The sequence below is a fragment of the Podarcis tiliguerta genome (assembly GCF_965153285.1).
Source record: "Podarcis tiliguerta genome assembly, chromosome: 13".
Taxonomy (NCBI): Eukaryota; Metazoa; Chordata; class Lepidosauria; order Squamata; family Lacertidae; genus Podarcis; species Podarcis tiliguerta.
This window is the reverse complement of record NC_139546.1, coordinates 47,389,370-47,413,786: the sequence shown is the minus strand read 5'-3', so window position 1 is coordinate 47,413,786 and position 24,417 is coordinate 47,389,370. Positions and strand designations below refer to the sequence as shown.

Genomic DNA, 24,417 nt, shown 5'->3' with positions numbered 1-24,417 from the left:
AGAGAGAGGCCACCCCTCTCTGCCCGCCACTACCAAACTCTTTTCACTGTTTTCACCCTTTATTCTTGGGTACCATATTCGTGGAGGAGGGGGCTATGGATGGCTAGTAGCCCTGACGGCTGAGCTGTGCCTTCATAGCTGGAGGCAGTAGTAGTAATAATAATAATAATTTAGTACAGTGGTGCCCCGCAAGACGAATGCCTCGCAAGACGGAAAACCCTCTAGACAAAAGGGTTTTCCGTTTTTCAATGCGCTTTGCAGGACGAATTTCCCCATGGGCTTGCTTCGCAAGACGAAAATGTCTTGCATTTTTTTCCGCTCCCCACCCCCTTTTTCTAAGCCGCTAAACCGCTAATAGCCTTTTAGCAGCTAATCCGCTAATCCTTTAAGCCTTTAATAGCTGCTAATAGCCGCTAATAGCCGCTAAACCGCTAATAGCGCTAATCCGCTAATCTGTTAATAGGGTTGCTTCGCAAGACAAAAAACCTCTAGACGAAGAGACTCAAGGAACGAATTAATTTCGTCTTACGAGGCACCACTGTATTTATACTCTGCCCATCTGGTTGAGTTTCCCCAGCCACCCTGGGCAGCTCCCGACAGAATATTAAAAACAAAATAAAATATCAAACATTAAAAACTTCCCTAAACAGGGCTGCCTTCAGATTTCTTCTAAAAGTCAGGTAGTTGCTTATTGCCTTGACATCTGATGGGAGAGCCTTCCACAGGGCGGGCGCCACCACCGAAAAGGCCCTGTGCCTGGTTCCCTGTAGCCTCACTTCTCGCAGTGAGGGAACCGCCAGAAGGCCCTCGGAGCTGGACCTCAGTAATCTTTCCAAATACCATTTGCTGGAAACCACAAGGGCTCTTGTGCTCAGGTTGTGCTTGTTGGCTTCCCACGGGGGCATCTAGTTGGTCACCGCAAGAACAGGATGCTGGACTAGGTGGACCATTGGCCTGATCCGGCAGGCTCTTCTTTATATCCTTATATATATCTAAAACGAATGCATGTGAGCTGTGTCCAGTTCTGTCCACCAGGGATTAAGGAGGGTGTTGTTGACACTATTGCAACATGCCTGGACACCCAAGGCTGAAGAGCCCAAGTCTAGACCGAGAGCCTCATTCTGGTGGCAGCTCTGGGTATGATGCTTTGGTAAGGTGAAAATCATGCAGACCGGCGGGGGGTGGGGGGGAGTAGATAGGAATTTATTATTATCAAAGACCAGTTCACATAACATAACACAATAAAAACAGCATTCATAAAGATAAAATATACAATCGGAGCAGATTGCAGCAATAGCTCATGAGTTAAAATTGAGATGTAGCCACTTCCACCTTCAAAAGGAGGTGGTGTTGCGTGATTGAGGGAATCCCCGGCCGCATCATCCCCTGGACAGCCAATCGGCTGGCTCAGGAGGCGTGGCCTGCCCTATTTAATGCAGGCGCTGCTAAGGATCTCCCTCTTTTGCCGCCTCCAGCTGCTCCAGCTGAAGGGCAACTTCAGCATTTGCCTAGTGAGCTATTTTATTCTAGAGGATGATCTGTATTCTAGAGGATGACCTGATGTATGAATGCGGTATGGGAAGGGAATGGGAGCATGGTGGTGTTTACTTCCCCAAATGCCGTTTTCAGGAAGGAATTTGACATCAACCAGCAGAACAGCAAGATCGAAGATGAGCAGGCCCTGGCTTCACAGCTTCAGAAGAAGTTGAAGGAACTGCAGGTGGGTGCCCAGCTTAGACCTTCAGCTTTCAGATATCTCTCCTCTCTAGAAATGCCCAGGGGTGGACTTTCCCCCTTCCCCCAGCTCTTGGCTTTATGTTCTAGAACCACCTCCTGACCTAGAACCAACCCCCTGTGAGTTTGGCCCTGGGACAAGCCACCTGCCACCCAAAGGGTCTTGCCCTTGAGCCAATATGCTGGATGGATTGAGGGACCCGTCTTCTTTTTCCCGTGGTCCAGGCGCGGATCGAGGAGCTGGAAGAGGAGCTGGAGGCGGAGCGAGCATCCCGGGCCAAGGTGGAGAAGCAGCGCTCCGACCTCTCGCGGGAGCTGGAGGAGATCAGCGAGAGGCTGGAGGAGGCCGGCGGGGCCACCACCGTGCAGGTGGAGCTGAACAAGAAGCGGGAGGCGGAATTCCAGAAGATGCGCCGCGACCTGGAGGAGGCCACTCTCCACCACGAGGCCACGGCGGCCACGCTCCGCAAGAAGCACGCCGACTCAGTGGCTGAGCTGGGGGAGCAGATCGACAACCTGCAGCGCGTGAAGCAGAAGCTGGAGAAGGAGAAGAGCGAGTTGAAGCTGGAGCTGGACGACGTCGCCTCCAACATGGAGCAGCTGCTGAAAGCCAAGGTGCTGTATGGATGGAGGAGGAGGAGCTGAAGATAGCTCAAAGGGGTACCTGGAGGTGGAAGCTGGGGAGAGGGGGAAGCTGGGAAGGTATTATCCTGATACCTTCTAGAGACCAAGCTGAGCCATGGGGCGTCCTACAGGGATGTCGTTTAGTGGACTGTCTCCAAATGACGTGTTCAAGCCAACCGAGTGACACGGCCAACGCCGTATTGTCCAGAGCACTGTACAGTTGTGCCTCGCAAGACGAAATTAATTCGTTCTGCGAGTTTTTTCGTTCTACGAGTTTTTTCGTCTTGCAAAGCACCGCTGCGCATTGACGGTTTACCATAGGAATGCATTGGCGGCTTTAAAAAAAAGGCGCAAGACGTTCCGTCTTGCGAAGCAAGCCCATAGGGAAATCCATCTTGCGAAGCAACTCAGAAAACGAAAAACCCTTTCGTCTCGCGAGTTTTTCGTCTTGCGAGGCATTCGTCTTGCGGGGTACCACTGTATACAAATCCAGCATGTTCCTTTAAACTGAGAGGCTCAGTTAAGCCTGATTAAAAGAGCAGCATGTGGCCCATTTGCTTGAACGTTTTGCCCCACCTTCCTCGTGTTGCTGCCTTTCTGGCATCTGGAGCTGTCCTCCTCAGTCCTCTCTCACTTTCCTCGCTTCCCGCCCCCCTTCCCCTCTCGGCCGGCAGGTGAATTTGGAGAAGATGTGCCGCACCGTGGAGGACCAGGCTGCAGATTACCGGGCCAAGTTTGAGGAGACCCAGAGGAGCCTCAACGACACCAACACACAGCGGGCCAAACTCCAGACGGAAAATGGTAAAACACACATCGTTTTCCCACTGGCTTTCTGATTATTTACTTTCCTAGAGGGAACTATGCCGTTAGGCATAGTGAGCACCTCAGGTGGCAGATATTGGGGGGCAGCAGCAACTCTTGGATGTTCCTCTTTGTTGCCCCTCACTTTTTCTTGGGGCCATGGCTTTAGGTGCCATGGAAGGTGCTGTTCAGCCAGTGTTCATCTTCCAGTCCATTTGGTTTCCATATGTGGAATGGAGAGTGGGCGGCCATCTTGGCCGTCTCCTCAGGCCATGAAATGTCTTGGGCCCCAGACGGAGCCTGCAGAAGCACACATTCCGTCTCCCTTGCCCCTCAGGAGAACTCGCCCGCCAACTCGAAGAGAAAGAGGCTCTCATTTCTCAGCTCACTCGAGGCAAGCAGTCGTACACCCAGCAAATGGAGGACTTGAAGAGGCAGCTGGAAGAGGAGGCCAAGGTAAAAGAGCCGTGAGAACAGTTGGTCTGAAGCAGAGGGACGCTGAGAGAAAACAGAACGAGAGAATCGCAGGAACTGTGGGTCAGGGATCAGTGGAATATGAGAATCAGGGGGATTCAGAGGTTGCAGCGGGAGAAGGCATGAAGGAGGTGTTGAGAGAGATCAACCAAATATTCTCATGTCCGTCCTTCACTCAGGCCAAGAATGCTCTGGCGCATGCGCTGCAGTCGGCCCGCCATGACTGCGACCTTCTGAGGGAGCAGTATGAGGAAGAAGTGGAGGCCAAAGCGGAGCTCCAGCGCTCTCTGTCCAAGGCCAACTCCGAGGTGGCGCAGTGGAGGACCAAGTACGAAACCGACGCCATCCAGAGGACGGAGGAGCTGGAGGAGGCCAAGTAAGTGAGAAGGTCTGGAATGGATGTCTACCTCAGCCCTGCCAGCTCACAGGCCTGCCTGGCTCTTGTGGAATGGCGTCTGGGCTCAAGGGTCCAGGCGGAGATGGACAAGCCAAGGCATTTGAGCAGCAGGAGGCTCAGGCCAAAGAAACAGGCCTGGCCTGGCCTGACCGCTCTGATAGCCACACAGCCTCCTCTGGCCTATCAGGGGTTTGGGCAGCTGCTGAAGCAGGTGGCCGGTTTTCTTTCCTACTCCTCCCCTTGGCCGGCACTCGAGATGGGGATGTGGGCCCCCTCGGCAGCCTTTGGGGTCTACTGTGGGCCTGACTCTCTCACACACCACCACTGCCCCCCCTCCAGCCCTGCCCGTCCCCCCAAAGCCCCACGGACATCGCTCTTCGGTTCCTCTAACGGCGAAGCTTTTGGCTCGGGTTATATTTTAAAATGGCAGCGTATAAGACGAGCAAAAAGCTTGTTGGTTGGAGGAGAAATCCCCCACTTAAAAAAACAAAACAAAAAAGGCACTAAGGTAGGTTGAGGTAGGAGGAGCTGTGGTGTTGGTGACCGGGGTGGGGGGGTACATTCACTGTACCCAACAAGGCCAAAAGAGCAGAGCTGGGGGTACGACACACAAGTTGTGGGCCTCGCCTGTGCAGCCACACTCTGCCCCCCTATGTGGACTGCTGTCCCAGGTAGAGCAGGGGTGGGGGACCCTCATGGGCCCTCCAGCAGCCTCTGTTCCTCCTCTCTCTGTGTGGCTATAAAACCCTCTGACTTCTGTATGGCTGGAGTGCAGCCTACAGTACAAAGGTAAGAATTGAAGCCATTGGCCCGTCTACTTTTGGCTCTGTCCCTAACCATTGGCATTCGGCCCTCGGAAGGTTGGCCACAAGGGAATGTGGCCCCTGGACTAGGAAAAGAAAGGTCGCCCACCCCCTGAGGTAAGACCATTGAGATTACTTCCCGGAGCGCCCCGGCGAGGTCATTGTGGAGGCCCATTTTCTCTCTGCTGTTCCTCCTCTCCCTCATCCGTAGACTGAGGAAGCAAGCCAGCCCCTCCTGCGGTCATAATTGATTCCCTTTCCCCCCACCCACCCACAAACTTGCATATCAGGAAGAAGCTGGCGCAGCGCCTCCAGGACGCCGAGGAGGCGGTGGAGGCCGTGAACGCCAAGTGCTCCTCCCTGGAGAAGACCAAGCACCGCCTGCAGAACGAGATCGAAGACCTCATGGTGGACGTGGAGCGCTCCAACGCGGCCGCAGCTGCCCTGGACAAGAAGCAGAGGAACTTCGACAAGGCGAGTGACTCAGCTGGGAGGAAGGGAAATGGGCGCAATTTAGAGTGAAACAAGGGTCATGTCCTCCAGCTCAAGTTAGAGTTGTTGTTGTTCTTTCCCCTCCATCCCCTCAGATCCTCTCAGACTGGAAGCAGAAATATGAGGAGACCCAGGCAGAGCTGGAGGCCTCACAGAAGGAGTCCCGGGCGCTCAGCACCGAGCTCTTCAAGCTGAAGAACGCCTACGAGGAGTCTCTGGAGCACCTGGAGACCTTCAAGAGGGAGAACAAGAACTTACAGGGTGAGTTAGCATGAGGACGAGGCCTTCAGCGAAGCCTTGCTGCTTCACAACCTATCCCTCACTTGAGCTTATCCTTCCCTCCGGTCTGAGCCAAGTCTCCCGCTTCCTCCTCTCTCCCCACAGAAGAGATTTCCGATCTCACTGAGCAGTTGGGCGAGGGGGGCAAGAGCATGCACGAACTAGAGAAGGTCCGGAAGCAGCTGGAGGCCGAGAAGATGGAGTTGCAGGCAGCTCTGGAAGAGGCTGAGGTGATGCCAGACGCCGTTCTCCCTAAACCACCAACCTTTGCCCCTCCTTGTCCACCTATCTCTGCTTCTACTTCTTTTCTCTGCACCTCCTCTTCACTTCCGTCCCCCTCCCCAATTTTAAATCACTTTAATCACCACAGTTTCCCCCGCACAAGGAACCCTGGCAGTTAAGAAATTCTTGCTAGCCCAACGGTCTGCTCCGCCATGAGGAGGCTGACAGGGGGCAGTTTGGGGCACCATGAAAGGAAAGGAAACAACCAGCTATTTAATTTATCATTGTTGTGTTACGGCAAGAGGCACCATTTGAAGTCTGGACCTCTGGGGGCCAAATAAGCTTTTCCTAACATTTCCTCCTCAGAGCTATGGGCCTTTATCTCTCCCTCCCTCCCTCCCTCCCTCCAGCCCGGAAATATCTGGAAACGGAGGCTCTGCACAAACAGTATAGCGCTATATTATTTTAATAGTGCCCACCGCATAACCAAGATCATCCATCATGTTTACAAAAACCTCTCACAGCACAAAGATCCCCTGCAACATTAATTAAACTCTTCCTCCATTCTGGTTCTGTCCATCCCCCCCACACACACACATTCTGTACATCCTGACTGTGGGATAAGTGATGAATTGCCCCTTATTTCGGCAACTTCTGCTCCTCGTGTGGGGTGTGAGAACTATAATTGCCAGTTTACTTGTGTTGCTATTTTTTTTCTTTATGTCTGTATAAACAGCATTTGTAGGCCCACTAGCACCCCAGGATAGGGAACAGAAGCCAACAAGGAGCAATTCATCACTTATCTTCAGCCACATCCCAAAAGAAACCATAAAATGAGCAGAACTTACAAACAGGAAGTGTTTAATTAAAGGCACAGTAGTCCTTAAAAGTTTCAACATTGCTTTGCTCCTCTGTACTGGGCAGGCTGGCATTTCAATAGCTTTTCATTGGCGCAAATCAGGTCAGGGGGAAACCCAAGACGAAAATACTGGAATGCAATGACTTGACATCAACATTGTCTTGAGGACTTTCCCGTAAAAATAATGAGCAATTCTGGAGAACAGGCCCAAAATAGAAACAACTGTGTAACTGTTGACATGATAGAGCCTTGGCCCACCAGAAAGCAGCTGCCCTATCTGATAGAGTTTGAGTTGAGGAAGAAGCTGGATTTTGACCTCCAGTCTTGTCTCCTCCGATTCTCCTTCCACTTCTCCCCTCATCCATTTGTCCTCTCACTCTAACCCACCATTTCCTGACCTTCCAGGCCTCTCTGGAGCACGAGGAAGGCAAGATCCTGCGGGCCCAGCTGGAGTTCAACCAGATCAAGGCCGACATCGAGCGCAAGCTGGCCGAGAAGGACGAGGAGATGGAGCAGGCCAAGCGCAACCACTTGAGGATGGTGGACTCGCTCCAGGCCTCCCTGGACGCCGAGACCCGCAGCCGCAACGAGGCGCTGAGGGTCAAGAAGAAGATGGAGGGCGACCTCAACGAGATGGAGATCCAGCTCAGCCAAGCCAACCGGGTGGCAGCTGAGGCCCAGAAACACCTCAAGATTGCCCACACCCACCTCAAGGTAATGAGGCTCCAGGCCTTTGTCCCCGCCTCAGTGGACCACAGCCTGAGGGGCTGGGAGGGGAGGTTCACGCAGCCCCACACACAAAAGGCGGGGAGGTATTTATGAGGAGGCTTATACCTGCCATGGGAAGAAAGAGGCTTACTTAAATAATAATAATAATAATAATAATAATAATAATAATAATTTATTATTTGTACCCCGCCCATCTGGCTGAGTTTCCCCACCCACTCTGGGCAGCTCCCAATAAAGTGTTAAAAACAGTACAGCATTAAATATTAAAAACTTCCCTGAACAGGGCTGCCTTCAAATGTCTCTTAAAGATAAGATAGCTGCTTATTTCACATCTGAAGGGAGGGTGTTCCACAGGGCGGGCGCCACCACCAAGAAGGCCCTCTGTCTGATTCCCTGTAACCTCACTTCTCGCACTGAGGGAACCGCCAGAAGGCCCTCGGAGCTGGATCTCAGTGTCCGGGCTGGACGATGGGGGTGGAGATGCTCCTTCAGGTATACAGGACTGGGGCTGTTTAGGACTTTAAAGGTCAGCACCAACACTTTGAATTGTGCTCGGAAATTGTAACTGTACTTACAGCTTGAAACAATATAAGTGTGTGTGTGTGTGGTTGCCCAGGACAACCAGATCCAACTGGATGACGCCCTCCGAGCCAACGAAGACCTGAAGGAGAACATTGCCATAGTAGAGAGGCGGAACTCCCTGCTGCAGGCCGAGCTCGAAGAGCTACGCAGCGTGGTGGAGCAAACGGAGCGCGGCCGGAAACTCGCCGAGCAGGAGTTGATCGAGGCCAGCGAGCGAGTCCAGCTCCTCCACTCCCAGGTGAAGAGGGGATGACCCTGATTTCATATGTAAAAACAAACAAACAGCAATCTGACAGGGCTGATACCTTCCCTTCACGGAACGGCAGGGTGCTGTTACTTTCAAAGACCAGGCGAGTCCCACAGTCTTGTGAACTTTGGTGCTCTTGACATCGTGGTTCATTTTCTGGACTACAGGATTCCTCTGCCTGAACCGAGACAATACCTGAGGTTTTCTGGAGTGTAGAGCCCCTGCCTATCCCCACTCTTCCATCTCCTCCTCTTTGACTCCCCATTGGGAGTCCCCAGTCCTTCTCTCACCCTTCCGCTTGCCAACTCCATTCCTGCCTGTCGCTCTCTCTCCCCTCCTTCCATCTTCTCATCTCCTTCATTGCCTCCATCTTTCACCCCTCAATTTAGCCTGCTTCCAGTGATAGCCTCTCCTCCAGCCCCTTCATCCTCATCTTCCTCTAGTTTGCAGCCTGCTACTGAAGCTCCGCCAGCTGCCACTTAATCCTCCAGCTGGGTCTGCTCCTCTATGTCTTCCTTGTCATTGCCTCTTCCCTTCCACTCTACCCAGATCACCTGCCAGTTGGTTTGTGGGACTGATGAAGCCACAGACAGGCAGCCGTGCTAACCCCTCCTGACTCCTAATTTCACATACCCAAGTAATGGGATCTGAGCTGAATGGACCAGGAATGACTACTAGCCACTGTCGGAGGTGGTGTGCCTCTGAATCTGCCCATTTCTAGGAACCACCAGTAGGTTGAGCTAACGCCCTGCTTGCTGGCTTCTTATAATGGGCATCTGGTTGGCTGCTGTGAGAACAGAATGATGGACCAGGTAGACATTTGGCCTAATACGTTCCATGACGCTACTCCACCTTCTCTCATTCTGACTCGCCCATCTCCCCTCAGAACACCAGCCTCATCAACCAGAAGAAGAAGATGGAGACTGACCTGTCCCAGCTTCAGTCGGAGGTGGAGGAGGCAATTCAGGAGTGCAGGAACGCTGAGGAGAAGGCCAAGAAGGCCATCACGGATGTGAGTACAAATCAGATCATGGAAAGGTGGGGTCCACAACTGGTGACCCTAAAGCTTAGTTCTGCCCCTTCCCCTTCACCAATTGCCTGTCCTTACAAGTATTGACCCTCTAGCTGTCTATCTTGTTCTGCTGGGATTTGCCCAAGCCCAGTCAGGTTCAGGACCACAGACAGCTCCCAGTGGGCCCTGTTGGCTGAGCCATGAAAGATGATGTTGTCTCAGCAAAGGACCGCCAACACCTGAAGGCTGAAGGGTCAAGGGTTTGGTGTAGCAGCGCCTGTTTAAGAGAGGAGTATGGGCTCCTGCCCCCTTCACCTCCTCCCCTCGGGATTTTTAAGGCCTGCATTGGGTTTGCCAGACTGAGGTAATTCTCTGCGTTCTCTCTGCTTCCTCCAGGCGGCCATGATGGCGGAGGAGCTGAAGAAGGAGCAGGACACCAGCGCTCACCTGGAGAGGATGAAGAAGAACATGGAGCAGACCATCAAGGACCTGCAGCTGCGGCTGGACGAGGCGGAGCAGCTGGCCCTGAAGGGCGGCAAGAAGCAGCTGCAGAAGCTGGAGGCCCGAGTGCGGGAGCTGGAGAACGAGCTGGAGATGGAGCAGAAGCGCAACGGCGAGACCGTCAAGGGCATGCGCAAGTGCGAGAGGCGCATCAAGGAGCTCACCTACCAGGTGCGGGGGCTCAGGTGGCGTCCGTCCGGATGAGCTGGGGACGCTGCGAGGCTATGTGGCAAAACCATGTATATGGCGATCAAGGTGCATCGTATCTTCTCTGAGCATAGAAGAGACCAGCGTGGAAAGTACACAGGAGAGCCGTAGAGCAGAATTGGGACCCTTTCTCAGCTGGAGGGCTGCATTCCATTATAAGGAACTTCTTTTCAAGGGGTCACCTGCCAGGGGTGGGCAGGGCTAGGGGCAGCGGCCGGAACTCTCACCTTTTGCACTAGAGCAGGGGTCAGCAACCTTGTTCAGCAGGGGGCCGGTCCACCGTCCCTCAGACCATGTGGTGGGCCGGACTATATTTTGAAAGAAAATATGAACAAATTCCTGTGCCCCACAAATAACCCAGAGATGCATTTTCTATAAAAGCACACATTCTACTCATGTAAAAACACACTGATTCCCAGAGAAGGCGATTGGGCTGCATCTGGCCCAAGGCCTTAGGTTGCCTACCCCTGCACTAGAGGTTACATTGCAAAAGTCAGAGGTTTCTACACATACATCTCTGTGCCCTCTCTTCCTCCAGGAAAACAAGAAGCATTACAGTGGTGCCTCGCAAGACGAAAAGAATCCGTTCCGTGAGTCTCTTCGTCTAGCGGTTTTTTCGTCTTGCGAAGCAAGCCCATTAGCGGATTAGCGCTATTAGCGGTTTAGCGGCTATTAGCGGCTATTAAAGGCTTAAGGGATTAGCGGATTAGCTGCTAAAAGGCTATTAGCAGCTTAGTGCCTTAGAAAAAGGGGGTGGGGAGCGGAAAAAAACCCCCAGGAATCGCAAGACATTTTCGTCTTGCGAAGCAAGCCCATAGAGAAATTCGTCCTGCGAAGCACCTCCAAAACGGAAAACCCTTTCGTCTAGCGGGTTTTCCGTCTTGCGAGGCATTCGTCTTGCGGGGCACCACTGTATTAGAGATCAAGGAGACATCTCAGCCTGGCCAAAGCCCTCAAGGGGTGTGGCTTGGGGAGGGATGTAGCTAAGGAAGAGTCTCAAGGGCCAGATAGAGAGTTCTGGAGGCCACATTTGGATCCTCCCCCTTGTGGCAGAGGATCAGCAGGCCGGCTGTAGCCAGGTTTCATTTATCTGTTTACATTGTTAGAGACAATATAAATTCACATCTCGCCATTGCTTTATTGCCTAATACTTTTGTGGTGGTTTTAGGATTACATGAACTGCTTTGGTGTTTTCATTGTAAACAGAAAGCAGTATACAAATGAAGTTTTGCAGAAATTCAAAATTTGGCCAAATTTCTTTATTTAAAAAAACCCCACTGCTGTTGTTTCTTTTTTTTAAATCCCATGGATACTTTTAAAAGAAAGCAGATCTTAAGGCTAGTGGATGAATGCTAGAACCATAACACAAAGTATTCACTCGTGACATTTGATCCCATCTTGCAGTTTTGATTGTTTTAAAATTCCTAAATTAACTGATTTCCATAGTTTGGAAAGTCAAGGAAAATTCTGATCAGGAGACTTTGCAAAGTGCAAGCACATCTGAGTCAGGCTGGAGGTTCGCTGCATATGTATGCACACCAAAGATGATTTTACCCAGTGTTTTTTTCTGGGGGGACACAGGGGGATGCATATCCCTAAACATTTTGTAAATCTTTGTACTTTTGTTCATTTACTGTATTTATTTTTCTCGATTTGAACTATAAAATGGTGGTCTTCTTGAGTCAAAATGAGGGTACCCCTAAACATTTTTAAGGGGAAAAAAAGCACTGATTTTACCTATAGAAAGTTACACATAGAGTTGGTTCAGCTGTAACTCCAAACTGTGATTTATGCCATCATTTACACACCAAACCTGCGTTCTAGGTTTACAGGCAAAATGGCTGTTTGTGCAGTTTCTTCTTTGAGAATTTCCTTACTCTATCATGGTCAAAGGCCTGGAAACGATGCCTTATGAGGAACGGCTAAGGGAGCTGGGCATATTTAGCCTGGAGAAGAGGAGGTTAAGGAGTGATATGATAGCCATGTTCAAATATATAAAAGGATGTCACATAGAGGAGGGAGAAAGGTTGTTTTCTGCTGCTCCAGAGAAGCGGACACGGAGCAATGGATCCAAACTACAAGAAAGAAGATTCCACCTAAACATTAGGAAGAACTTCCTGACAGTAAGAGCTGTTTGACAGTGGAATTTGCTGCCAAGGAGTGTGGTGGAGTCTCCTTCTTTGGAGGTCTTTAAGCAGAGGCTTGACAACCACACGTCAGGAGTGCTCTGATGGTGTTTCCTGCTTGGCAGGGGGTTGGACTCGATGGCCCTTGTGGTCTCTTCCAACTCTATGATTCTATGATTCTATCCTAAACAGTAACCTCCAAGGGCAGGAGGAGCACTATTATTATTATTATTCCAAAACTCATTTTGTAAACTCAGATGTAATCCCAAAACACAGCCTGCCCAAAGTGCGGTTTGCAAACCAGCTTCAAAACTTGATTTCGGATCCTGGTTTGGTGGCTACTTGCAAACTATGGTTTGTCAGGTGGCGTTAGTTTAAACCACGGTTTGGTGTTGCAAGCAAACCAATTTATGGAGAAACAGTTGTTGTGGATGCCCAGTGACGGTTTCTCCTCCATTTTCCTTCCCATTTCTCCTCATCTGCAGACTGAGGAGGACAAGAAGAACTTGCTGAGGCTCCAGGATCTGGTGGACAAATTGCAGCTGAAGGTCAAAGCCTACAAGAGACAGGCAGAGGAAGCTGTGAGTTCTCTCCAAAGTTATCGGCCAGCCTTGTCAAAAACAATGGCTGCATAATAGCCACTAGGTCAAATTACAGCACCTTCCACAGCGCCTACTCCTTGGCAAATCAAGAAAAGCTTTGCTAAACCTGAGCTGCCAGGATGCTTAGATTGAACTAAGGTTGCCTGATGCTTTGCAAGATACAGTTTGCTAGACTGTATAAACAGCCGGCCTTATGGTGCGTGAGCTCCTTTGCAGGATAAAACTTCGCTGAACCTGAGCAACTAGTGGCTCTCATTTGAAGTCTTCTGAACAAACTTTGCAAGACCTTAGCTGGCTTTTCATGATCACGTTCTACAGCTCAGGTTGGGTGGAAGGTGAGGAAATGAAGAAGGTTGTAATGTTTCGGTGGTGGTAAAGGACGCACGCAGTTAATCTGGAAACCCCTGGCTGAAATTTCAGACAGTCTGGTGAACTACCGTATTTTTCGCTCCATAAGACGCACTTTTTCCCTCCTAAAAAGTAAGGGGAAATGTGTGTGCGTCTTACGGAGCGAATGCAGGCGGGAGGATCTGCTCAGCGCTCCCTTTAAAGAGCCGCGCGGAGCATGTGTGCGGTCTTGGGGGCTTTTCCGCAAGGTGGGAGAAGGAACTGACAGGCTACCCTCTGTCCCTTCCCACACCTCCCGGAAAAGCCAGCAAGAGCCACTGCCAGGCTCTGCTCAGCTCTCCCTTGTAAGGGCTCCCTTTTGTCTCATCCCGCTTTGCTGGGAAGCCAGAAGAAGAAGAGGCGCTGAGCAGCTATCGCTCTTGCTCTGCTGGCTTCTCAGCAAAGCGGGAGGAGGAACGGAAGGGTTTAAAGCAAGAAAAGCAAGAGCCGCTTTCATGCTCTGCGCAGAATTTTTTTTTCTTGCTTTCCCCCTCTAAAAACTGGGTGCGTCTTATGGTCAGGTGCGTCTTATGGAGCGAAAAATACAGTAACCACATGCCTTTTTCCCAGTTCCATCTCTCTTACAAGTGGATCAGTAAATACCTTCCGTTCTCCCCCCCCATGCTTGCAGTGGGTCACGCAGGTCTGATGAACACCACCCACTGTGGTGTCCTTAAGAACATAAGGAGATCCTGCTGGATCCTACTGGATCCACAACTGGCACTCAGCAGCATTACTGCCTAAGACTTTATTGCCCTCCCCTCCTTGAATTTGCCTAATCCTCTTTCAAACCCATCGAAGCAGGGGGCCATCGCTGCCTACCCTTTATCCTTTGCCAGGCAAAATTTCATAAACTTCTATGTCAGCTCTTCCCAATGTGTTTTCTTCAAGGTGTGGCCGGAGGGCCGCATGTGTCCCTCAAAGCCCTTTTTTGGCACAGCTCACACCCAGCCCTCGTGCTGCCTTCCCAAAGCCACTGCAACCTTCGCTTATTGAGGAGTCTGGGTCATTTTGCCTGCCCTTTTCTGAGCTTTCCCACCTTCTCTTCCCCTCTACCTCCTGCCCCACCCGCAGGAGGAGCAGGCCAACAGCAACCTGGCCAAGTTCCGGAAGGTTCAGCACGAGCTAGATGAGGCCGAGGAGCGGGCGGACATCGCCGAGTCCCAGGTCAACAAGCTGAAGGCCAAGACCCGCGATGTGGGAGGGAAGGTGAGTGTCGTGGCCGGCTGAGGGAGGCAGGTGGGCTCTGGGGAGAAACCCCAACTTGCCCTTTGTCCTGTTCACACATTACATTCAGCCAGGCCGCAATCTGTGTACACAAACAACTGAGTTGTGCACGTGACGTGCAATGCATGTACAGTCTGTGTACACAATTTATTATCATTTCGTTATTAATTGCCTTTGTACCCCGCCTTGGAGCTCAAGGTGGTCTACGCAGCTCTTCTCCCCAGTGTGGGAGAGCCAGTGTGGTGTAGTGGTTAAGAGCGGTGGACTCGTAATCTGGGGAACCAGGTTCGCGTCTCCGCTCCTCCACATGCAGCTGCTGGGTGACCTTGGGCCAGTCACACTTCTCTGAAGTCTCTCAGCCCCACTCACCTCACAGAGTGTTTGTTGTGGGGGAGGAAGGGAAAGGAGAATGTTAGCCGCTTTGAGACTCCTTAGGGTAGTGATAAAGCGGGATATCAAATCCAAACTCCTCCGCTGCTGCTGCTGCTGCTGCTGCTGCTGCTTCTTCTTCTTCTTCTTCTTCTTCTTCTTCTTCTTCTTCTTCTTCTTCTTCTTCTTCTTCTTCTTCTTCTTCTTCTTCTTCCCCCTCGTTTAATCTCCAACAATAGCCATGTGAGGTAGGTTAGGCTAAAGGGCAGAGAATGACCCAAAGTCACCCAGTAAGCTTCATGCCCGAGCGGGGATTTCGAACCCTCATCTTCCAGGTCTTAGTCTGATGCTCTAACCTCCACAGCTCACTGAGCTGTACAAATCAACGAGTGTACGCCCTTTCACACAAACACTTGTGCATGTGTAGAGGCAGCTTGTACCTGGGTTCAGCATATTGTGTGAACAAGCCTTTGGCGTTTCTTTTCCATTCCACTGAATCAGGCTGCGCATTTGCACTTAAGCTCCACACCCTACACATTCACCCCCATCCCTCCCTCCCAAAATTCACAAAGGTAAAGTAACTTTTACTCAGAGTAGATCCACTGAAATTAATAGTCATGGTAATTCATTTCAACGGGTCTTCTCTGAGTCAAAAATGTTAACATATTGAAGAGCTGCTCCAAAATGTTGAGGTAGTTTTTGGTATGTTGGTGACGGCACTGGCATGAGCCAATAGACCCCCCTGCTTAAAGCTAGCTTTTCTCCAATACAATGAAAAGTTCCAGAATTGTTTAGGAGGTTTTTCCCTAGGACAGGAATACATATGCACGTTTTCATGGCAACAAAGGTGATTTCAGAGCACATCTCCTGCCCTTTTAAATGTTGCATCCTGCTACTGTCTCCCTTGTTTTATTTCTGTGCTCATCATACTCCAGTGGTGTAGCTTGGGTTGTCAGCACCCGGGGCAAGGCAAGTAATTTGCGCCCCCTAACCCGTGGATTTTAGCACGCGAGTCTCTTCCGCGCCCCCCCCCAGATGTTGCGCCCGGTGCGGCCGGCCCCCCCTGTACCCCCCACGCTACACCACTGTCATACTCTCCTCCTTTTAATCCCCCCCCATCCTTTCCTTCTGTGCTTCTCTCTTCCAGAAACTTCATGATGAAGAGTGAGGAGGTTTTCAGATCCTCGGTTGAACTGAAGGGCTTTTTCTCCAGCCCCTTTCACTGAATAAGATGTAGCATTAATATAATCCAATTAATAAAGTTGAACAGCAAATTTAATCCTGACATTGCCGTCCTCATCATGTGCTGCTCAGAGAGAATAGGGTTGCTGCGCTGTGCCACTGACAGCCTGGCAACAGGCAGAAATTAAACATGAATAGATTTTTAACATCACCTATTGAATGCCTGCCTGCCATGGAGATATTGAAAAAGCACAAGACCCTTCCCAGGAAAAAAAAAGAGGGCAACTCTTAACACAAAGCTGCCTCTCTCTCTCTCTCTCTCTCTCCGCTTCTTATGTTGCTGTTTAAAGAAGACTTTCATTATCCTATTAATGTGAAAATCTGGTTTTCCAAACAACTGTGATAGCTTGAATTTTTCTCAATAGCTTTCTCTGGCTCATACTGGTGTGAGTTGTTCCCTCTTGTGGTCAAACTGAACACTGACAGGGGAGGTCCCTGCCAGGGTTTCTCTGAGACTGATTTCCCCCTTCCTCCCACGCTCAGAAGTTAGAGCAGGCGTCAGCAAACTTTTTCAGCAGGGGGCCGGTCCACCGTCCCTCAGACCTTGTGGGGGGCCAGACTATATTTTGAAAACCCCCAAAAACAAACGAATTCCTATGCCCCACAAATAACCCAGAGATGCATTCTGAATAAAAGGGCACATTCTACTCATGTAAAAACACGCTGATTCCTGGACCGTCTGCAGGCCGGATTGAGAAGGCGATTGGGCCGGATCCGGTCCCCGGGCCTTAGTTTGCCTACCCATGAGTTAGAGTGTGAACATTATGTGGGGCCTCCTACAGACAATGGTTTCCAGCTTAATACACGGACCTGTCCGCCTTTTCATCCTGCCTTCGCATTGTCTCATTTCATCTCTACCAAGAAACTATCCCCTCTGCAACGTTCTGTTTTACTTTTTCCTAGCCGTCACCCTCCTTCCACGCCTCTTTCTCAGCTCACACTTTTGGCACACTTCCTCAGATCCGCAGATCTCCAAGCGTCCCTGTGTGCCACCCGCAAATCCAGGCGCTTGCAAGCAGAGACAAAAGCCCAAGATTTTTTGTGCACCCACACTCGTGGGACGTGCTCCTTGCGCAGTCGTAAGAGCATCCGAAGAGTCCTGCCGCAGGATCAGGCCTGCGACCCCCTCCAGCCTGAAATCCTGTTCTCACAGCAGCGACCAGAAGCCCACAAACGGGACCTGAGCGCAGCGGTTGTACATTCATGCGCTCACACTCACCCATGCGCATCCCCCACTCGTGCGTGTGTGGGCACATAAGAGGCCAGCGTACCATATTAAAAGCACCTTTTAATTACGTCTCCTTGTCAAGTTAAATACAAAAGGGAAGGGGGGGAACACCCAGGAGCTCAGCCACCCAGGATCCACGTTCCAGTTTGATGGGGGGTGGGATTCAGCAAAGTGGGTCTGTTGTGGGGTGGGCCTTTGCTCCCACAGAAGCAGTGAGCAGCACCCCACTGGTCTTTGGGGAAGAAGATAGAAGCATCGTCTTCAGAGCGAGGAAGAAGGGGTCAAGGAAGCTGCAGAAAGGCTGTGGGGCAGGGGAGCGAGCGATGTAGGGCAGCAGCAGCAGCTGTGTGTTGATCGCAGGGACACTCAGCCCAGATCAGGGTCTACAAGAGAGAAAGAGCGTTCACAAGGTCAGTTGCATCTCTGGGTCAGAGGACAGTCAACCCTGCTGTGAGGACGGCAAGTTGTACATTGTTTCCTCCGTCATCTGTGGGTCTGCCTTTCCACTCTGTCCCTCCCTCGGCCAAAGCTCAATGCTGCTAGCCCTACTCAGAGTAAACCTGGTGAAGGAAGGGTGAAGCACCTGGGGGCTTTTTAAGTTCTGAGAAAAGGAGAGTAGGAGGCAACATGGTGGAAGTCTAGAAAAAATTGTTGCATTGCAGGTGCTGAGAAAGAGAGAACGAATGCAGGCAGCACACTCTGCTTTTCCAAATGATCTAGCTACCGTATTTTTTGCTCTATGAGACTCACTTTTTCCCTCCTAAAAAGTAAAGGGAAATGTGTGTGCGTCTTATGGAGCGAATGCAGGCTGCGCAGCTATCCCAGAAGCCAGAACAGAAAGAGGGATTGCTGCTTTCACTGCGCAGCGATCCCTCTTGCTGTTCTGGCTTCTGAGATTCAGATTTTTTTTTTCTTGTTTTCCTCCTCCAAAAACCAGGTGCGTCTTGTGGTCTGGTGCGTCTTATAGAGCGAAATATACGGTGAATGTTGCATCAGGCAGGACTGACCTGGGCCTTAAAAGCACATAGAGCTGAAAGAGGAAATAGGATAGAGTGTCACTCTTCCAACTTCCTCCTTCAACTCTATGTAATCCTAGGCAACCCCTACCACCATGAGCAAGGGGGCAGCGAGGAAGGGCTCAGGGTGTCATGGGCACCAGGGGAAGAACTCAAGAGCACGGCTGCGCCCACGAGCGCACTGTTGGCAACCCCTGACATGCTGCCTCTCGGTTGATCCACCCGCTCCAATTCCTTCCCTTTCCCCTGTTTCCCCTGTGTCAAACTTTAGACTGTAGGCTCCTTATTTCACAAGCCTTCAATTCAAAAAAATGAACCACAACTAGTAGATCTGTTACATTATAATAAGTAAAAATTAATGTGGTTTATAAAGGAGAAAAATCTTTGTACAAAAACATTAAAAATCCAACAGACTGTAGGCTCAGCGGGGCAGGGACCTGCCGTCTTAAATTTTGTATAAAATGCCAGGCACCTTGAGGATCATTCCATTCACTACTGCAGGGAGGCCCCCGTTTTTCTGCCCCAGGCTTCATCCATGCCACCATTGCACCCACCCCTTGGCAGCACCCTCTCCCCGGCGCCACTCACCCTGGTCGGCCCCCATTTCTGCCCTGTAAGTTTTGTAGGCGTCGAAACAGAAGACGGCAATGAGAATCAGGCTGAAGACCTGCGAAGGGACCAAGAATTGTGAGTGAATGGCAGGAGGTAGAAGGGGAGGGAATGATAACAGATTGGGGGAACGTGGAATTTTTTGGGGGGTGGTACCCCTCAAGCACCCCACATTTGGAAGCACATCTTTGGTCGAGCCAGGTCTCTGACAGAACCCACACAGTCCTGCCTTGCAGTGGGTTGGCTGTCTGTCTATATGCCACGCCCCTTGGGGAGGGGCTCCGATAAGGGGCGTGGCCAGAAAGGGGAGTTTTTAGGGAGAGGGTTGATAACTCACAAAGGCAGACACGGCAGATCCCTCGTGGCTGGCAGCAATGACGGCAAAGGCCACTACCGTGAAGACTATTGCGGCGCTGATGCAGCGAAGGAAATCCTGCGGCGGGAGGAGAGAGGAGGGTCATTGAGAATCATAGAATAGAATCATAGAGTTGGAAGAGACCACAAGGGCCATTGAGTCCAACCCCCTGCCAAGCAGGAAACACCATCAGAGCACTCCTGACATATGGTTGTCAAGCCTCTGCTTAAAGACCTCCAAAGAAGGAGACTCCACCACACTCCTTGGCAGCAAATTCCACTGTCGAACAGCTCTTACTGTCAGGAAGTTCTTCCTAATGTTTAGGTGAAATCTTCTTTCTTGTAGTTTGGATCCACTGCTCCGTGTCCGCTTCTCTGGAGCAGCAGAAAACAACCTTTCTCCCTCCTCTATGTGACATCCTTTTATATATTTGAACATGGCTATCATATCACCCCTTAACCTCCTCTTCTTGAGGGCTGAGCTGCGGGCGGGAAGACCCGTTGAAACCAGTACAGTGGTACCTCGGGTTACATACGCTTCAGGTTACAGACGCTTCAGGTTACAGACTCCACTAACACAGAAATAGTGCTTCACGTTAAGAACTTTGCTTCCGGATGAGAACAGAAATCGTACAGCGGCAGCAGGAGGCCCCATTGGCTAAAGTGGTGCTTCAGGTTAAGAACAGTTTCAGGTTAAGAACGGACCTCCGGAACGAATTAAGTACTTAACCTGAGGTACCACTGTACCAGAAAGCGTGCAAATGGCAAAATCCAATCCAGGAAGGCAGACAAAGCTACTGTCCTGCCGCAGCACAAGAAGGAAATCTGGCACAGAGGAAGGCGTGTCAATGCGCTTCGGTGTTGCTCAGTCGACTCCAATGCCTCTTTCGACAAGACATTGGCCGCGGGGAGCATGACTAAGTGCTGCAAAGGAGATTCTGGGGAAAAGCATGGCTACCCACCAGGCAGGGCCAGTTGACGCGAGTCAGGCGCTCGTAGTAGTGTGTCGCCCGCAGTCCCAAGAACGCCAGTGTCACCAGCACTTCCAGGAGGGCTGCACCCATGTAGGCGGAAATGGAAGCTGTGAGCAGCAGGAAGACCAGGAAGCAGAGGCCCTGGAGGAAGGGGGCAAGCGGGAGGCAAAAGGACAGGTGTGACGTGCAGTCCCAAGGGAGCTCACTTTCATATATATAAAATATAACCCTACTCTTTTGAGATGGACTCTACACCAGTGGCGTAGCGTGGGGGGTGTAGGGGGGGCTGGCCGCACCGGGCGCAACATCTGGGGGGGGGGCGCTCGCACTCGCAGCTCTCTGCCCCTACCTGGCTCACTCACTCTCTCTCACTGCAGTGCTGGCTGTGCAAATCCGATCCGAGCCGCCGGTCGCCGCCCACTGTGGAGGGGAGGGTGCCAGGCGTGCGGTGCGGTGCGGAGGGAGAGCGAGGGACTATCTGGGGGAGGGACAGTGCAGCGGGGGGGGGGCAAATTACTTGCCTTGCCCCGGGTTAGGGGGCGCAAATTACTTGCCTTGCCCTGGGTGCTGACAACCCATGCTACGCCACTGCTCTACACACACACACACACACACACACACACCACACTCCTTCCCAGCAATTCATGATCCCAGATGGCATAATTTGTAGCCTGATTTCATCTTCACACACAAAAAACCCCCACACCTTTGCTCTGGATTTACAATCTCTCCTCTTAGCTCTGCGCTCAGCGTTGCAGATTTGGAACTTTTCCTTTGGAAAAAAACCAGCAGAAACTACAGTGGTACCTCGGTTTACATACGCTTCAGGTTACAGAATCTGCTATCCCAGAAATAGTACCTCGGGTTAAGAACTTTGCTTCAGGATGAGAACAGAAATTGTGTGGCAGCGGCAGCGGCAGGCCCCATCAGCTAAAGTGGTGCTTCAGGTTAAGAACAGTTTCAGGTTAAGAAGGGACCTCCGGAACAAATTAAGTACTTAACCCGAGGTACCACTGTACTCCCACCACTTCCATCCTTCTAAAATACTTTTCAGGTGTAAATGCTCCCCCCTGCTTTGAGTGACATCTCCCCCATGAAGATTTCTGGAGAACTCAACTCAAAAGCAGACCCCACTGCCATGGTCTCCTCTCCACTGGAGGTTTTTAAGCAGAGGTTGGGTGGCTCTCTGTCAGGGATGTTTTAGCTGAGATCCCTGTATGGCAAGGGGGTTGGGCTAGATGCAATTCTGTGATTCTACATTTTGGCTGCTCTCCCCTCACCCAAAAGTGCCCCCCCAAATATTTTGTTTCCATCCCCCCCCCAAAAAAATATTTGAATTGAAATTTAATACCTGTAACAGCAAACGAGTTTCAGAAAAAAGAAACGAAAGAAAAAATGTTTTGGGGTTTTTTTTGGAAAAAAGGAAAAGTTGTCGTAATTGTCCATAAGAAGATTTGGAATAGCTATGTGATTTACTGAGCTGATCATAAAAGATACCAAGAGGGAATGGGAGTGTGGTCCATAATTAGAAAGGGGTCCATGATCAAAATCAAAGCAATTTGATTTTTTTAAAGAGGATTTTAAAAAAGAAACTTTGAATGTATGGGATCCAGACACTCACACAGACCTGTGCTTTCGTTTTTTTGATTCTCTAAATCAATATACATAATAATAATGATAATAATGGGTATATGTTGTATACACAAAGATAATCAACCTGTGCTCAGGGCCAGTGGAATATCAGTGGTTTTGTTCATTTCTCCAGCCACCCCACTGCGCAGACTTTTGGAATAAAATCTCCCAGAAGCCCTTTCCCCCCACAGTCCCTGCCTTAAAACCACCGTCTTCCGTACCCCAGCTCTGGGCTATACATTTTAGTTAAAGAAGTGGACCCCCACCCACCCAAGCCTCCCTCAAAGAGGAGAACCTCCTCCGAAAGAATGGAGGGAGAGCAAAAAAAAGGCAGAGAGAGGCATTCACGGGATTCACAGGAATTAGCAGAGAAGGAATGAAAATTAAGCCAGCCAAATGGAAGGACTGAAAGACCTACAGAGGAAAAATGAAAAGGTCTGCGAAAGAGGAATTAAGAAAAGCAGAGGTTTCTGCACTGCAAGGGGTTGCACTAGACGAGACCTCTAACTCTCCAATTCTTTAGTTTTATGGGGGGAAAAGAGGAACGATTGGGGAAAGCGTGGAAGAAAAAAAGGCAAAGTCCTAAAAAGGAGGGGATGAATCAAATGAATGAATTAATGAAGAAAGGCAGAAGGAAAGAAAAGCAAGGAGAGAGGGGCCACCAGGCAGTGGCGTAGCGTGGGGGGTGCAGGGGGGGCCAGCCGCACCGGGCGCAACATCTGGGGGGGGCGCTTGCACTCGCAGCTCTCTGCCCCTACCTGGCTCACAGGTTAGGGGGCGCAAATTACTTGCCTTGCCCCGGGTGCTGACAACCCACGCTACACCACTGCCACCAGGATAGGGCCCCCAGTGGCGTAGCGTGGGGGGTGCAGGGGGGGGCCGGCCGCACCGGGTGCAACATCTGGGGGTTAGGGGGCGCAAATCCACAGGTTAGGGGGCGCAAATTACTTGCCTTGCCCCGGGTGCTGACAACCCACGCTACGCCACTGAGGGCCCCACTCAAAAGAACGAGCCGGACCTTACCCCACCCCCCACAAATAACAACCCCCCCCAGCAGGATTGGCTAGGGGGCTGACCCACTTCTGAATGAGCTAAGTGAAACATGATCCCTGAGCAGCTCAGAGAGGGGCTTCCCCAGAAGACCATTTTAAATCCAGACTCCGGAGTTTGAAAAATTTTAGTTCGTGGCACCACAGACTTAAGAGGATGGAGAGAAAGTGTTGGGTGGAAGGAGAAGGGGGAAGAAGCGGGGGGGGGCAGGGAACGAGGAGGAGGAGGGTGGGGGTCTTCCGTTACCAGCTCTGCCTCCATCACCACCCCCTTGGGGGAGCGCAGGAAGTCCTTGTCGAGGGAGAAGCCCCGCAGCCCCCCAGGTCCTTCCTGGGGCTCGCCCATCCTGCTGGCTGCCTCTGGCTGGAGGGAGGGCGCTGCTGGGGAAAGAGGGTCGATGGGGGGGGGGAAGACCCAAGGAAAAAAAGAGGGGGGGGAGTTGAAAGACGGAGCCTGTTCCTCTCGACCTGGCACCCAGCCGGATTTCCACGCCGGGGAGGCGGGGAGGAAGCCCGAAGAAAGGGGGCTGGAGGGAGAAGAGGAGGAAAAATGAAATGAAGGGAGAGGATGGAGAGGAAGGGTCCGCCCCGTCGAGGCTCCAGAAGGGAGACTCTGCCTTCTGGCCCCCGAGTGCCTCTCCGGCCCCCAGGACCACCAGGGGTGGCCGTGGCGCGGGTGGCGGGTCTCTGGGCCCACCTGCCCACTCAGCCCCCCCCCCTATGGCCGGACAAGGAGGGGGATTGTCTCTCGAGGGCCAGGAACGGGCTGCCCCGAGGAGAACAAGGGCCGCATTGTCTGGGGGGACGGGAGGCCGGAGGGCAGAAGTGAATGGACCGCATTCTCTCCGCCGCGACCCGTTCAGATGCTTTGCAAGAGCGTGGGAGGAAAAGAAAGAAGTGTGGGGCGCGGGGGGGGGGGGAGGCGTGGACGGGCCCCGGGCTGCAGTGACGAGAAAAGGCCGCAGGGGGCGGTAGAGAGCAGGGGAGGCGCCCCGTGCACTGGGGAAAAGGACTTGCGCTTTTCCGCCAGTAGGGGTCGCTGGGTGAAGAGGGCAGGGCGCGTCCCGCTGTCTTGGAAAGGTTTCCTTGGGAGTTGCGAAAAACCAATGAGGTCTTTGACAGTCCCATGGACTGCAAGAAAATCGAACCTCTCCATTCTGAAGGAAATCAGCCCTGAGTGCTCACTGGAAGGACAGATCCTGAAGCTGAGGCTCCAAGACTTTGGCCACCTCAGGAGAAGAGAAGACTCCCTGGAAAAGACCCTGATGTTGGGAAAGATTGAGGGTGCAAGGAGAAGGGGACGACGGAGGACGAGATGGTGGGACAGTGTTCTCGAAGCTACCAGCATGACTTTGACCAAACTGCGGGAGGCAGTGGAAGACAGGAGTGCCTGGCGTGCTCTGGTCCAGGGGGTCACGAAGAGTCGGACACGACTAAACAACTAAACAATAACAACAATGATGTCTTTAAGGTTCTCTGATTCAGAAAGCCAGGCGCAGTGGATCAGGGGCAAGGGCACAAATTGGTCAGGAGTGATCAAGAAGAATCACAGAACTGTTAGAAGGAGCCCCTCCCCCTCTAATCCAGCTGTCCCATCCGGGATTCGAACCTGCAACCCTGGTCTTATCAGCACCATGTT

The 24,417-nt window shown here is 51.6% G+C and overlaps 2 protein-coding genes across 2 annotated transcripts in view; one reads left to right on the top strand and one right to left on the bottom strand.

The window, feature by feature from the left end:
* The window catches only part of LOC310663212 (myosin-6-like), a 56,622-nt gene extending 40,669 nt beyond the window's left edge, over nucleotides 1–15,953 (top strand). The window contains 15 exon segments of the mRNA XM_083410905.1: nucleotides 1,630–1,720; nucleotides 1,960–2,349; nucleotides 3,033–3,159; nucleotides 3,497–3,615; nucleotides 3,813–4,009; nucleotides 5,124–5,307; nucleotides 5,421–5,586; nucleotides 5,710–5,834; nucleotides 7,091–7,399; nucleotides 8,031–8,234; nucleotides 9,130–9,255; nucleotides 9,652–9,927; nucleotides 12,575–12,670; nucleotides 14,153–14,287; nucleotides 15,822–15,953. Coding sequence (XP_083267031.1) covers nucleotides 1,630–1,720; nucleotides 1,960–2,349; nucleotides 3,033–3,159; nucleotides 3,497–3,615; nucleotides 3,813–4,009; nucleotides 5,124–5,307; nucleotides 5,421–5,586; nucleotides 5,710–5,834; nucleotides 7,091–7,399; nucleotides 8,031–8,234; nucleotides 9,130–9,255; nucleotides 9,652–9,927; nucleotides 12,575–12,670; nucleotides 14,153–14,287; nucleotides 15,822–15,842 — 2,566 coding nt within the window. The 3' untranslated portion in view covers nucleotides 15,843–15,953.
* A 1,233-nt stretch (nucleotides 15,954–17,186) lies between these two features.
* CMTM5 (CKLF like MARVEL transmembrane domain containing 5) lies at nucleotides 17,187–23,630 on the bottom strand. The gene is made up of 5 exons (XM_083410857.1): nucleotides 23,026–23,630; nucleotides 20,086–20,238; nucleotides 19,107–19,202; nucleotides 18,749–18,827; nucleotides 17,187–17,527 (listed from the first exon to the last, which is right to left on the bottom strand). Exons 1-5 carry the CDS (start codon nucleotides 23,122–23,124, stop codon nucleotides 17,511–17,513), a joined length of 444 nt encoding a protein of 147 aa, XP_083266983.1. The 5' UTR covers nucleotides 23,125–23,630; the 3' UTR covers nucleotides 17,187–17,510.
* Nucleotides 23,631–24,417: the final 787 nt, after the last annotated feature.